This window comes from Malaclemys terrapin, chromosome 4 (assembly GCF_027887155.1).
Source record: "Malaclemys terrapin pileata isolate rMalTer1 chromosome 4, rMalTer1.hap1, whole genome shotgun sequence".
Classification (NCBI taxonomy): domain Eukaryota; kingdom Metazoa; phylum Chordata; order Testudines; family Emydidae; genus Malaclemys; species Malaclemys terrapin.
The window spans coordinates 78,481,463-78,495,517 of NC_071508.1; the positions used below are offsets into that span (position 1 = coordinate 78,481,463).

At 48.3% G+C, this 14,055-nt stretch overlaps 1 protein-coding gene across 3 annotated transcripts in view; it reads left to right on the top strand.

The window, feature by feature from the left end:
• EXT2 (exostosin glycosyltransferase 2) overlaps window positions 1-14,055 on the top strand; it is a 102,292-nt gene that overhangs the window by 35,969 nt on the left and 52,268 nt on the right. For all 3 annotated transcript variants that reach the window (XM_054025102.1, XM_054025100.1, XM_054025101.1), the window contains one exon: window positions 5,588-5,719. In XM_054025102.1, the coding sequence (XP_053881077.1) occupies window positions 5,588-5,719 (132 nt within the window). The remainder of the gene's footprint in view (window positions 1-5,587; window positions 5,720-14,055) is intronic.

Here is a 14,055-nt window from a genome sequence, read left to right on the forward strand (position 1 = left end):
AGCAGGACCAAATACTGATTTTTGCTCCAGATCCCTACCTGCCCCCCTCAAGGATTGAACTCTCAACCCTGGGTTTAGCAGGCCAATGCTCAAACCACTGAGCTATCCCTCCCCCAATCTATTTCCACCAAATCTATAAAATAACATAGATTAATACTTAGAATGGCACAAACTTGAAAAATCTCTTCAAAACATGGAAGAAATGCAGCTCTGCATGGTCACCTTGTGAAAATAATCTTTGCAGCATGCAATAGCAGTGGCCTGGGCTCGATGATCCGGGAGGTCCTTTCCAGTTTGTGTCCTGTGTATCTTTACCCTGGAGATCAGGTAGTAAGGCCAGTATCATAGCAGCTAGTATGAATTTAGGATGCAAGAAGGGTACAGCTCATTTGTGTGGAAAATGGAACTTTCTTGGGGGCCAGACCAAGACTATGGAATGAACTCCCGAGGAGCTAAGGACCATCACAAACCTGAGCACCATGCACTACAAATGCAAGGCACATTTCTTTGAGCTGCCCTCAAAATAAATACAGAGCAGCATGTATGTTAAAAAAACAAAACACAAACAGAAAAGTCTGTGCGCCCTACCAAAACAAGATACCCCATTCTACTTGCTTCTCCCGTAGGGGAGAGGATGAATCAACAAATGTCATGTGACAGATCTGTAGTCTCATTGTTTAATGCACTGTTGGAAGGTACTGAGTTACTATAGCACTGAGCATGGTACAAGAGCCTATCTAGAATATAATAGGACTTGTCCTTGGGAACTTCCCAGCTGATCTTATCCATCGTGTGCGATCAACCTTATCTGTGACACTGGAGAACTTCTCACAGTAAGGAACACTCAAGGGTTTTCTGAGTGAGGCCAGATACCCAGATTCAGCAGAATGTGTACACGTTGAAGCAAGTCCACAGATCAGCCCTCTGCAGATGCCTCGTCAAAGGAAGCAAGAACATTTAGTCACAGCCATGGCATAAAACATCAGTTAGTAGCATAAAAACTATTTGTTGAACTCTGAATGAAGTTTCTGTTGCTTGTCCTTTAGCCTCCTTCCTTCATACTTCAATAATAGATGGTTTGTAAAGACAAAGAAAAGAGAAGGCTCATGTATGAGCCATTGACGGGAGAAAGTTTGTGATTTGCCCCAGGACACAGAGGGTGTCGGTGTCAAAGCCAGGAGTAGAACTCAAGTTTTCTCTATTCCGTGGACTATGCTAATAGATTATGATGTGTATCATTGACTCCCCACCCAATTCCTGCTACATCTTTGTTACCTTCTGATAAAAGCTTTCCAATCACATACACTGTAAATTAGAAAATTAAAATTATTTTGGATGAAACAGGGAAACACAACGTATTTCCCTAGTAGAATAACTTTCCAATAATGCTTAGTAACTTACCATGTTGGACAACCTAGAATAGCTAGCCATGTTAATCACTTAGTTTTATAAAAGCAAACTAGATAGGAAGGAAGTAATGAGCCCTCAAAACATCTGTCTGGAGACTTGCAATCCCCCTAGAAGGTTTTGGGTTTTGCCTTAAACAAACTCAGTTCTGAAAAATTACAACCAAATGTTGAAACAGTTTTTAGCTCTTCACCCAAAATTAATAATTACATAAATATTAGTTTGTAAAGAATAAATTCCCTTCACCCCCTTCTCCTGTCTTTTTCCTGGTGTGAAAATATAATTCTACTGGACACTGCAAACATTCTTGCAGCAAAATGAAGTGGGTTCAGATTAATTTCTGCTGCAGTCAACAGGAGATAGAGAGTGTCTGAATAGGTTCTGCATATAACCATTTGTCAGGAGAAGTTGGTTATCAGAGAAGTGAATAATCACCAGTCTAGCATTGCCAGTAAAAATTTACCAGATTAGGAGAAAGGGGGTGCACCACTTACCAGCATGAAGTACCATGTTGGGTTCTGCAGTTAATTTGTATGTAACTTGTGCTGCTACTGTACCTAGGTAGGCTATGTAAAATTTATTCCTCTAGCAATTAATTTATCTTACAAATAATAGTTCTCTAAAACTACTTATCAATTAATAAGTTAACATGTAGATGTAATGTAAAATCTGTGTTCTAGCTAGAGCCCTGTGAGGATACAACATTTGTATTCGCATCCGATCCGCAAAAATGGTCTGTGGATGTGGATATAAAGTGGATATCCGCGGATTTGTGGCACTCTAGTTGTATCTACTTGTGGTGTTTACAAATTTTGGAAGAGAAGGGCTATTAAATGGACTGCCCTGGTCAAAGTTTATCCTTGCTCTGTCTTTGGTTTTCTTTTGGATCTTGTGTAAGACACTTGTAACTTACTCCTCTCTATGGGTATGTCTACACTGCAATTAAAAACCTGCGGCTTCCTTGTGCCAGCTGGCTTGGACACATGGGGCTCAGGCTAAGGGGCTGTTTAACTGTGGTGTAGGCGTTGGAGTTCAGGCTGCAGCATGAGCTCTGGGACCCTCCCATCCTGAAGATTCCTAGAGCCTGGGCTCCAGCCTGCGCCCGAATGTCTACACTGCAGTTAAACAGCCTGTTAACCCAATCCCATGAGCCTGAGTCAGCTGGCCCGGGCCAGCCGTGGGTTTTTAATTGTAGTGTAGACATACCTTTGGCATCTGATTCTTCACTTTTTGTCCTGGTTTCTGGGGACACTAGGAGGATTATATAATTTTTGTAAAGTATTTTAGAGTTCTAAATATTTCTTTTTTATAATATTGGTAAATTACCTTTATATATTTCTCCAGCACTTCCAGTTGGGTACAGTGTTCATTTTTGGCCTAAATTCGTGAGTAGTTCCTATTTGGTTCCAGAGAGAGAATGTATTTCTGTAGTGAGCAAAGTGATTCGGTTTATATATGGTTTGTAAAGCACTTTGGGTTCCCTCTGGGTCAAAGGCCCTGTACAAATGTAACTAATCGTTGGATAAACCCATCTGCCTCCTGGAATATCCTTTGAATATTCTTAGGTGTCGAGGCCTGTGATTATCATTCTTTCCCCAGAGTAGGGTAAAAAGTATTCTAGGTGACGCTACCCATTGTCGTTCTCTATGATCGTTCTTCCTAATGAGCCAAGGGTTTGTTGCTTTTTGTGCTTTTGAGTGGCTTTTCCCTTCCAAAGTATAAAACCAAAACATTCTGAAAAACCTGACTTAAAAACTGCTTCCAGAGTGAGTGATGAGGGTGAGGACTTGGCAACAGACCCATTTTCTTCTCAGTTGTATTACTAATATTCAAAACAACACATTGGATGATGCCATTGCTCAGGAACATAATTGAGTCTGCTTGTGAACTTGCATCCTCAACACTTTTAGAAGTAAAATTTTGGGTTTATTGCACTTATATATGGTGCTGTGCAACCTGAAGAATCCCAAAGAGCTTTACAAATTGTACCTATAGGAATCACTTTGCGCTTCAGTGAAAAGCAGCCACCTGTAGGATGGAATGCAGCAGCTGTTTAGCATTGCACAACTACACAAAACAGTTTAATTTTGTTATCCAAAAGCCTGTTCTGCCAAGACAATGGGATTCCCCCAAAAAACTGAGGAAGATTTGATACTTTGCTAGCATATCTCTAGAGCTGGCCTTTTTGCATTGTTTGAAAACTCCCCTTGGCATAGTTAAATAGCACTTGGCCAGAGAGGTATATTCTCCTTTCTGTTTGTTTTCTGGCTCAGCAAGCTTCATATGCTGCCAGTGCATCTGGAAATGTCTTTCCTATCACTTGCTCTCCCACCTAGATGCACGTGCACACTCCTGCAGGCTAATGCTAAAGCTTGGGGAGATCCTAAATAGAAGTGCCTCTGGACACTTAGAGGTGCTGGAAATTCCTGCAGAAACAACTAAGCTCAGGAAATTCACTTGAGCTGTGATCATTGGCAAAGCACGTTTCCTTTTGGGTTGGATGTGGTTCTTCAGTATCATTTGATTCCAGGCTTTTAAAATGTGTGTGTGTGTGTGTGTGTGTGTGTGTGTGTCTGTACTACAGAATTGTATCAATCAGCACATTCATTACCAAATCCCATTTTTCCTCCAGCACTAAGGGTTTGTCTTGGGTAGAAACTGAATCTGGATTGAAACTTTTCATATAGAGTGTCAGCCTAGAATTGATTCATCTGTGAAATTCTGTATATTTATCTGTTTGAATATCACATTTATTTTTTTTTAAAAGCGCCAGTTTAGACCATGCAAATTTTACAACACCCATGGCTGAGTTGAAAACTTGCTGGGATCAAGGACTACAACTAATTTGCAAACATGTACATTTTTAGATAAAAGAAATGCTAATATTTGCTTGCATTTCTATATTTAGGGCCCTACCAAATTCACAGTCCATTCTGGTCAATTTCACGGTCACAGGATTTTTAAAATTGTAAATTTCATGATTTCAGCTATTTAAATCTGAAATTTCACAGTGTTGTGATTGTAGGGTTTCTGACACAAAAAGGAGTTGTGGGGAGGGGGTCACAAGGTTATTGTGGGGAGAGTTGCGGTATTCCTACCCTTATATCTGCGCTGCTGCAGGCGGCAGCAGTGATGCCTTCAGAGCAGGGTAGCTGGAGAGTGGCAGCTGCTGGCTGGGAGCCCAGATCTGAAGACAGAGCCACCGTCAGCAGCAGCAGCACAGAAGTAAGGATGTCATGTTATGGTTTTGCCACCTTTGCTTCTGCGCTGCTGCCTGCAGAGCTGGGCCCTCAGTCAGCAGCCAGCACTCTCCGGCCACCCAGCTCTGATGGCAGCAAGGCAGAAGTAAGGATGGCGTGATATGGCAATACCGCAACCCCCCTAAAATAACCTTGCAACCCCCCCTGCAACTCCCTTTTGGGTCACGAACCCCCAATTTGAGAAACGCTGGTCTCCCCCCATGAAATCAGTATAATATAATGTAGACGCACACAAAAGACCAGATTTCACGGGGGGAGACCAGATTTCACGGACAGTGACGCATTTTTCATGGCCATGAATTTGGTAGGACCCTATCTTTATTCTTCCTAGAAGAATAGGAATTGATTGTTCGGTAGAGTTTACCAGTAGCAAAAACCTGTAGCAGATCAGCTTTTCCACATGCTGCAATTACAAGGCACTGTATTTTAGGCTCCACTGTTTCAGTTGGCTATTGGGCTGCACTTTGAGTTCCCTCAAATTAGAAAAAACAAATATAACAGTAAATTATTCTCTGCTGTGGTTAAATCATTTTTGACATTTTGAGGGGAAAAACTGATAAAAATATGAAAAACTGGCTCCTTGATATATTTGCATGGAGTTTTATTCCACCAGCCCACTCACGAACGCATTGAAATGCTTTCCTCTGCATGTCCTCCTTGCTTTTTATTTATTTTATCTATTTATTTATTCTGCAACTTCAGTTCATTTCCCCCCGTCCCCCCAGTAACTTTTTCATTTTGAGGTCTCCAGCCTCTGTGGAAACATTCCTCATTCCAGTGAATTTGCCTCCTGATTTAATTTCCAGCTGATTTCTCAGTAGCATTTAGCAGATTGCATATGATAAACGAAAACTGATGATTAGGCATCAGCTCTGTGGAGTTAGCGGGGTCTGAAAGTGCATTTCATCCTTTCCTTGCAGGCAAGGTGGTTCTGGGAAGCGTATTTTCGGTCGATGAAAGCTATTGCTCTGGCCACCCTTCAGATTATCAATGACCGGATCTACCCATATGCTGCCATGTCTTATGAAGAATGGAATGATCCCCCAGCTGTTGTAAGTAGAATGTACTTCTGTGGCTTAGTCATAAAATAAGATTTTTTTTTTCTTTCAGGTCGTTGGTATGTATTATGCATCTTGGTAACATTACTATTTAAAGGTTTGTTGTATTTGTAAGTTGCACAAAATGTTTTTATGATCTTCAGGTGAGTGTGTGTATGTATGTGTATATATATTTGAGTGTTTGTTAAATTTTGTGTGAATTTGATACCTTTGAAAGTGAATAACTTAAGTGATAACACTGGCAAAAGTCACATGGTATAAATAGATTCTGTGTGAGCTTCTGTCAGAACTATGTGAGGAATACCTCCCCTACTTCCAGCTTTCTTCTTCCTGCTGTTGTCTTGTCCACGCAGCCCTGTGAATGTACACCTCTGGTATTCTAGTCCTAGAATTCGCTTGTACAGAAACTGATAATCATCCTGAGTGATCTACTTTTGGGACAAACTCATTTCACTTTTTATTTGGCAAGGATTTGAACCCAGCTCTCTGAGGAAGAAGTGCTTGTGTGTTAATTAACCTGCTGCACCATTCAGTCCTATTCTATTTTCTTATATTGCAGAAGTTTGAAAACTAATTTCTCCCTTAGTTAATTTATATTTTACACATACAGAAAAATTAATACCTGTATTTCCTTTTTCTAAACTATCCTGCAAAAGCTCAGTCAAAGGGTTGGTAGCAGGACGGTTTTCAACTATACAGGAGAAGAGAGCTCAGGAGTAGCTTTTTGATATTAAACTCCCTAAATTATTGGAGAATGATAGCATTTTCAATGCGCCTAGCTTAGGATACCGACCCATTAGCATTGCTGAGGGGGAGGCAAGCATGGCACTGACAGATGTTTAGTGGGAAGGTTGAGGTATGAAAGAGGGAAGCAATTACTCAAGAATGAGGAGCTCAGAACATCTTAGTAGACTATTTAGACCGTGCCTTAGTACAGCAAGAATGGCCTGACACCTGGCCTGAGTTCCATGGTAAAAGAAAAATAGGGATTTGGAAACACGCAGCATTAAAAGCCACCTCTCAGGCTGCTTCTTCCCTGCTGTCCCTCTAGCAGGATACCCACTGACTTCAATGACCATTCCTTCTGCTGTGGGGGACAGATAAGCCCCTGGTTTTTTGTTTATAACTATATTTACAGGAAAGTGTATTCTTCTTCGAGTGATTGTTCACGTCCATTACACATTAGGTGTGCGCGCGCCGCGTGCACGGATGTCGGAAACTTTTTCCCTTAGCGGCTCCCGTCGGGCCGGCGGGGCCCCCACCTTCCCGCCAGAGCGGCGCCCCGCTCCAGGGTATATATATCCCTGCCGACCCGACCCCTCCAGTTCCTTCTTACCGTCCGTGGCGGCGTTGGAACAACTCTGTCTCTCGTCAGAGAGTGTCCCTTAGCAATAGTCATTAGAGTTATTTAGTAGTTATCAGTTAGTTATAAGATAGTGTTACTCAGTAGTTAACGGCTCATTAGAGTACTTAAAGCTCCTGCTGGGGTTGTTTGTTCAGCCCCGGCACCGGCCCCGGGCGGTGGGGTATGCCACACGCCCAGGGTTTCAAGGCCTGTGCCACGTGCCGCAGGCCTATGCCATTGAACGACCCCCACGCTTCGTGTCTGCGTTGCCTGGGGGAAGCTCACCAGAAAGAGCGCTGCAAAATCTGCAAGGCCTTTAAGCCCAGAACTAAAAAAGAGAGGGACTTTCGCCTTAAGCAGCTGCTCATGGAGACGGCGTTACAGCCCTCCACTTCGACGGCACCGTCTGCCTCCGTGCGGAGCGCACCGGCTTCGGTGCGGGAACCGGCACCGGCGGGTCACTCGAAGACCGTGGCACCGACCCAGCGGGGTAGGGCACGACGCCGATCGTCTTCGCCGGCGAAAGTGAAGGGCCAGCCTAAGACCCGCGGTCGCTCACCGCATAAGAAGGCGGCACCGATAAAGACCTCGAGTGCCCCTAAGGCCGACACGGCCTCATCAAGGACCCCGGTAGTGGCTCCGGCGCCGAAGGGCCCGTCGAGCCCCGGGATGAGCGCGTCGAGCGACAATGAAGGGCTAGAGGAACTTGTGGAACAGCCCTCCACTCCGGACACGTTTGAGGCAGCTAAGGACCTCATCGCCTTGTCCGTTGAGGCCCCAGTACGCGCTGAAGGCGCCCCGCCTATGCTGCCGCGCAGAGGCAAGCCGGCGATGGTGCGCCCGTCACGGTCGCCGTCTCGGCACCGTTCCAGGGACCGGTCCCGGTCGAGCTCCGCCTCGGTGGACTCCCGGTTGCCCCCGGCGCAAGAAGCACCGCAGCAGTCGGGCTTCAACAAACGATCGGCACCGACTCAGCAGCCGAGCACGAGTCGGCACCGCGAAGCATTGGCGGCTCGTTACCCAAGGCCGACCAGCCGTAGCCGTTCCCGGTCCCGGGATCACCGGTACCGTTCCAGGTCGACGAGGCGCCATTCCAGGTCCTGGTCGCGAAGGCGCTACTCTCCAAGATCGGCCCGGCACCATTCTACGGCTCCACCGTGGCCTTCCAGGTCACCGTCCGTGGTCTCGGGGACTGACTCAGACCGATACGGCGGGGTTGCCCGTAGGTCACAGGCTAGCAGGGACTACGGACAGTCTCAATGGGGCCAGCCGAGCCAATGGCCATTCTGGACACCCTGGGCCTACCACCAACAAGGGCCCCCATCGAGGGCCTCGAGATCCGGGACATCCCGGTACCGGTCCCGCTCCCCGTGGCACCGTCCGCCATCGTATAGGGAGGCAACGGTCTCTAGACCACCGGAGCGGGAAAGAGGGGACTCGGCACCGAATACGGTACCGTCCCAATCCCACGCGGCGGGTCATGCCGCAGAGGAGCAATTGGCTGAGGCCACGTTGCAGGATACGGAGGATGGGCAGAAGGCCCCGACCTCTTCCTCCTCGCCAGATGAGGCAGTTGCGGGCACATTGGTGTCCGGCCCTCCCCGATTGACCATCGGGCACATCAAGACCTGCTTCGCCGGGTAGCCCTCAATCTGGGTTTGCAGGCGGAAGAGACCGTGGAGCAGGACGACCCCATGGTCGATATCCTGAGCCCAGAGGGCCCCTCCAGAGTCGCTCTTCCGATTATACGGACAGTACAGTCCAACTATAAGACGGTGTGGCAAACACCGGCCTCCAGTGCGCCAACTGCAAAAGGCGTGGAGAGAAAATACTTCGCCCCATCTAGAGGGTTTGACTTCCTCTTTCTGCATCCGTCCCCCTGTTCGCTGGTGGTCTCGGCGGTAAACGAGAAAGAGCGGCATGGCCAGCAAGCCCCTGCCCCCAAGGGCAAGGAAGCTAAGAGATTGGACTTATTTGGGAGGAAAGTCTATTCATCGGGAGGCCTTCAGCTGAGGATCGCCAATCAGCAGGCGATTCTAAACAGGCACAATTTTAACTCCTGGGCATCAGTCGCCAAGTTTAAGGACTCCCTCCCACCTGAAGCCCATCAGGAGTTCACGGCCCTGGTAGAGGAAGGAATGGCAGTGGCCAAGACCTCTTTACAGGCCGCTCTAGACTCAGCCGACGCTGCGGCTAGAACGATTGCGTCGGGAGTCGTGATGAGGCGTTCGGCACGGTTGCAGGCTTCAGGTCTCCCGCCGGAGGTACAGACCACGCTGCAAGACCTCCCGTTTGAAGGTTCGGGCTTGTTTTCCGACCAGACGGACGCCAGGCTGCATAGCCTTAAGGACTCACGAGCGACCCTTAAGTCATTGGGTATGCACACGCCGGTGACACAGCGTAAACCCTTCAAACCCCAGCCGCCGCAAAGGCATTACCACCCTCGGCCCAGACACGAGCCTTACCGCCGTCGAGGCAGGGATAATAGGCGGAGACGAAACAATACGCCTAACCAGGGCCAGAATCATGGCCAGGGCAAGCCACAGCCGGGAAATAAACCAGGCTTTTGAAGCTACGCCCGAGGACAGCGTACCACTCCCTATACCGGATCCTCCTTTGGGTTTCAAGGACCGTCTGTCCCGTTTCTACCGGGCCTGGTTGCGCATAACATCGGACCGCTGGGTCCTGCGCACAGTGAAGGCGGGTTATACCCTACAGTTTTCCTCGCCCCCTCCCTGCCATCCCCCTTCCCCGTCCCTCTTCAGGGACCCTTCTCACGAGCAACTCCTCGTTCAGGAGGTACAGACCCTTCTCGCTGCAGGAGCAGTAGAAGAGGTCCCTCCGGACCTAAGGGGAAAAGGATTCTATTCCAGATACTTCCTGATTCCCAAGGCAAAAGGGGGCCTTCGTCCTATCTTGGACCTGCGTGATCTAAACAAGTTCCTGATCAAAGCGCGCTTTCGTATGGTCTCCCTTGGAACTATTATTCCATCCCTGGATCCGGGGGATTGGTATGCTGCCCTCGATATGAAAGATGCCTATTTTCACATTGCAATCAATCCGGCCCACAGGCGGTTTCTGCGCTTCATCGTCAGCCAGCGCCATTTCCAATTTACGGTCCTGCCCTTCGGCCTGGCGACAGCACCGCGGGTGTTTACGAAGTGCATGTCCGTGGTAGCAGCCTTCCTTCGAAAGAGAAGGATGCGTGTGTTCCCGTACCTGGACGATTGGCTACTCGCGGGCAGGTCGGAGGCCGAAGTCCGATCTCACGTAACGCTGGCCTTGCAGACGTTCGACAAGCTCGGCCTCCGGGTCAGCGTGCCGAAATCCACGTTAGTCCCCACACAGAGGCTGGACTTCATAGGTGCTACCCTGGACTCGGTAACCGCCGAGCGAGTTTACCAGAGGCACGGTTCATGTCAATTCATGGGGCCGTAAGCTCGGTACAAAAATTTCCCACGACAACGGCAAGGTGTTGCATGCAGCTTCTGGGGCATATGGCAGCTTGCACACACGTGGTCAGACATGCCCGGCTGAGGCTCCGGCCTTTACAGTTGTGGTTCGCCCACACGCATCGCCCCAACAGAGACCCATTGGATCAAGTAGTCACGATCCCGAACCAGGTACTCAGCTCGCTACGCTGGTGGCTCGATCGCCAGCAGGTATGCGAGGGGATCCCCTTTGCTGCCCCACAACCCACTCTGACGTTAGTGACAGATGCATCAGACATGGGTTGGGGGGCGCACCTGGGGGAACTGCGGACCCAAGGGCTGTGGTCCAACGAGGACAAGCTGCTTCACATCAATCTGAAGGAGCTAAGAGCGGTTCGCCTCGCCTGCCAGACCTTCCACGCCTCCCTAAAAGGTCACAGCGTGGCAGTCCTGACGGACAACACTACCGCCATGTTCTATATAAACAAGCAGGGCGGGTCCCGGTCTTCTCCCCTCTGTCACGAGGCACTCCAATTATGGAACTTCTGTATAGCCCATGCGATACACCTCATCGCGACGTATCTTCCGGGAATTCAAAACGGCTTAGCAGACCGCCTCAGCCGATCCTACCAAATGCACGAATGGACGCTGAGAGGAGACGTCCTGCATTCGATCTTCCGGAGGTGGGGTTTTCACCGGGTGGATCTATTCGCCACCAGGGACAACAGCCAATGCCCTCAGTTCTGCTCGTTCCAGAACCTCAGCCCGGGATCATTAGCAGATGCTTTCATGATCCCATGGGGAGGGAGCCTAAAATATGCCTTCCCTCCATTTCCACTTATACACAAGGTTCTTCTCAAGACCCGCAGGGACAGGGCAACGATCATACTTATTGCCCCGGCCTGGCCTCGCCAGCATTGGTTCACGTCCCTGCTGGAACTGTCCATAGCCGATCCAATCACCCTTCCCCTCCATCGCGACCTAGTCACGCAAGACAAAGGTCGCCTACTCCACCCGAGCCTGTCCTCGCTTCATCTCACAGCATGGTATCTCTCTGGCTGAACGATGCAGAACACAGGTGCTCTCACCAGGTTCAGCAAATCCTCCTTAATAGTAGGAAGCCCTCTACAAGGGCAACATACCTGGCGAAGTGGAAAAGGTTCTCCCACTGGTGTGAGCCTCAATGCATACAACCTTTACAGGCCTCGGTCCCGTCCATCTTGGACTATTTACTGCACCTTAAGAATCAAGGGCTTGCGCCCGCCTCAATTAGAGTTCACTTAGCCGCTATTTCGGCTTTCCATCCGGGAGAGTTGGGAGTGTCAGTATTCTCCAACCCCACAGTGGCCTGATTCCTCAAAGGGCTGGAAAGGGTGTTTCCCTACTCATGCCCGCCGGTTCCGACGTGGTCTCTGAACCTAGTCCTAAATAAACTCATGAGTCCTCCCTTTGAGCCCCTGGCCACTTGCTCCCTCACGCACCTCTCGTGGAAGGTGGCGTTTCTCGTGGCCATCACGTCGGCCAGAAGGGTATCGGAATTGAGGGCCCTCTCGTCGGAACCACCCTATACAGTGTTCCATAAAGATAAGGTGCAACTTAGGCCGCACCCCAAATTCCTCCCAAAGGTGGTATCACAGTTTCACATGGGGCAAGACATTTGCCTACCGGTGTTTTTTCCAAAACCCCATACGGACCCTCACCACCGCAGCCTACATACCCTGGATGTCCGAAGGGCGTTGGCATTTTACCTGGAGCGGACCAGGTCGTTCTGCAGAACACCCCAGCTGTTCATTGCGATTGCGGAACGTATGAAAGGCTTGCCTATCTCGACACAGCGCTTGTCGGCATGGATTGTGCATTGTATACGCACTTGTTATGAACTCGCCAATGTTCCGGCCCCGGAGATCCGGGCCCATTCGACTAGAGCCCAAGCGTCCTCAAGGGCCTACTTGGCGCAGGTCCCGATCCAGGAGATCTGTAAGGCAGCCACCTGGTCGTCCATACATACGTTCACAGCCCACTACGCGATCCATCATCAGACCAGAGAGGACGCGATGGTCGGCCGGGCTGTGTTACAGTCAGTTGTACCTTGACTCCTACCCACCTCCAATGGTAAGCTTGGGAATCACCTAATGTGTAATGGACGTGAACAATCACTCGAAGAAGAAAAGACGGTTACTTACCTTCTGTAACTGTTGTTCTTCGAGATGTGTTGTTCACGTCCATTACACTTCCCACCCTCCTTCCCCTCTGTCGGAGTCTCCGGCAAGAAGGAACCGGAGGGGTCGGGTCGGCAGGGATATATATACCCTGGAGCGGGGCGCCACTCTGGCGGGAAGGTGGGGGCCCCGCCGGCCCGACGGGAGCCGCTAAGGGAAAAAGTTTCCGACGTCCGTGCACGCGGCGCGCGCACACCTAATATGTAATGGACGTGAACAACACATCTCGAAGAACAACAGTTACAGAAGGTAAGTAACTGTCTTTTTCTTGGGATCCTGTGGGATGAAAGATCCTAAAGCACTTTACAAGAGATCGGTCACCAAACAAACACAGCAATCTCTAGAGTGTAACACTGAAACTGGTCAGCAATACACAGCAACAGTACACAATAGAGTAATACAGGTAGTAAAGAGGAATACTCTATCCATTTGAAATTGCAGAGAAAACGTGAGGAGGCTCTAGTAATTAGCCAAACTGGAATTTGTCCAGCCAAACACCATACTGAGACTCTTCCATGGCCACAAATAGTCAGTTTCTTGGATTTATATTTCAGCTGAAAGAGTCTCCATACATGCATGAATATTTTTCTTGCTTCAGTATGGAAAAAAAGTCATAAAAATGTCCTTTGTGAGCGGTGTAAGCTCTATGTCAGCCAGCTATGCAGAGATCTTTTGTGACCCTCCTTCACAGGATCAGTAAAAGAAAATACAGTTCAGATCAGGAATTGTTCTTTGTATTTAATTGCTCCTGAACAGACCCACGCAGTTCTGTGACATTAATGACCATGGATTTTGAGAAGTATCACTCCAGTATGAGTGCATATAAAAGTATAATTGATTCAATCACTTCTTATTTAACTGGCTTTAGTCTGTAGCTTGTATATTTTGACCCTCGCGCTAATAGTGGCAGCAAAAAACTGGAGCCTTCAGATTTATCCATTGTAAAAAATGTTTGCTTTAGAGATATTTTATCTCTTGGAGGTGAGCTTATTATCATTGCAGTCTTCTAGGCAGCCTCCTCCGCAGGGTCCAGCTAATTTATAATTTCAGACACTTTGGGCGGCGAGTGCTTATATAGTATCTGCCAGCAACTTAATAAATCATTGAGTTATTTTTTAAATAATTGCACTATCGAGCTGTCAGAATTCCACAGATGGTCTGTGCTTGTCAAAAGGAATAATGTCCCACTTGAGCCATAAGCATGTTTCTTATCTTGGTTTGTGCCTTGATAACATGCATTTATAACGACCCTGTTAATTTCTGATTAGTCCTGGTGGGAAATTATGATTCTAAAGATACATTTATGCATGTAGAGATTTGACACAGTATCTTTTT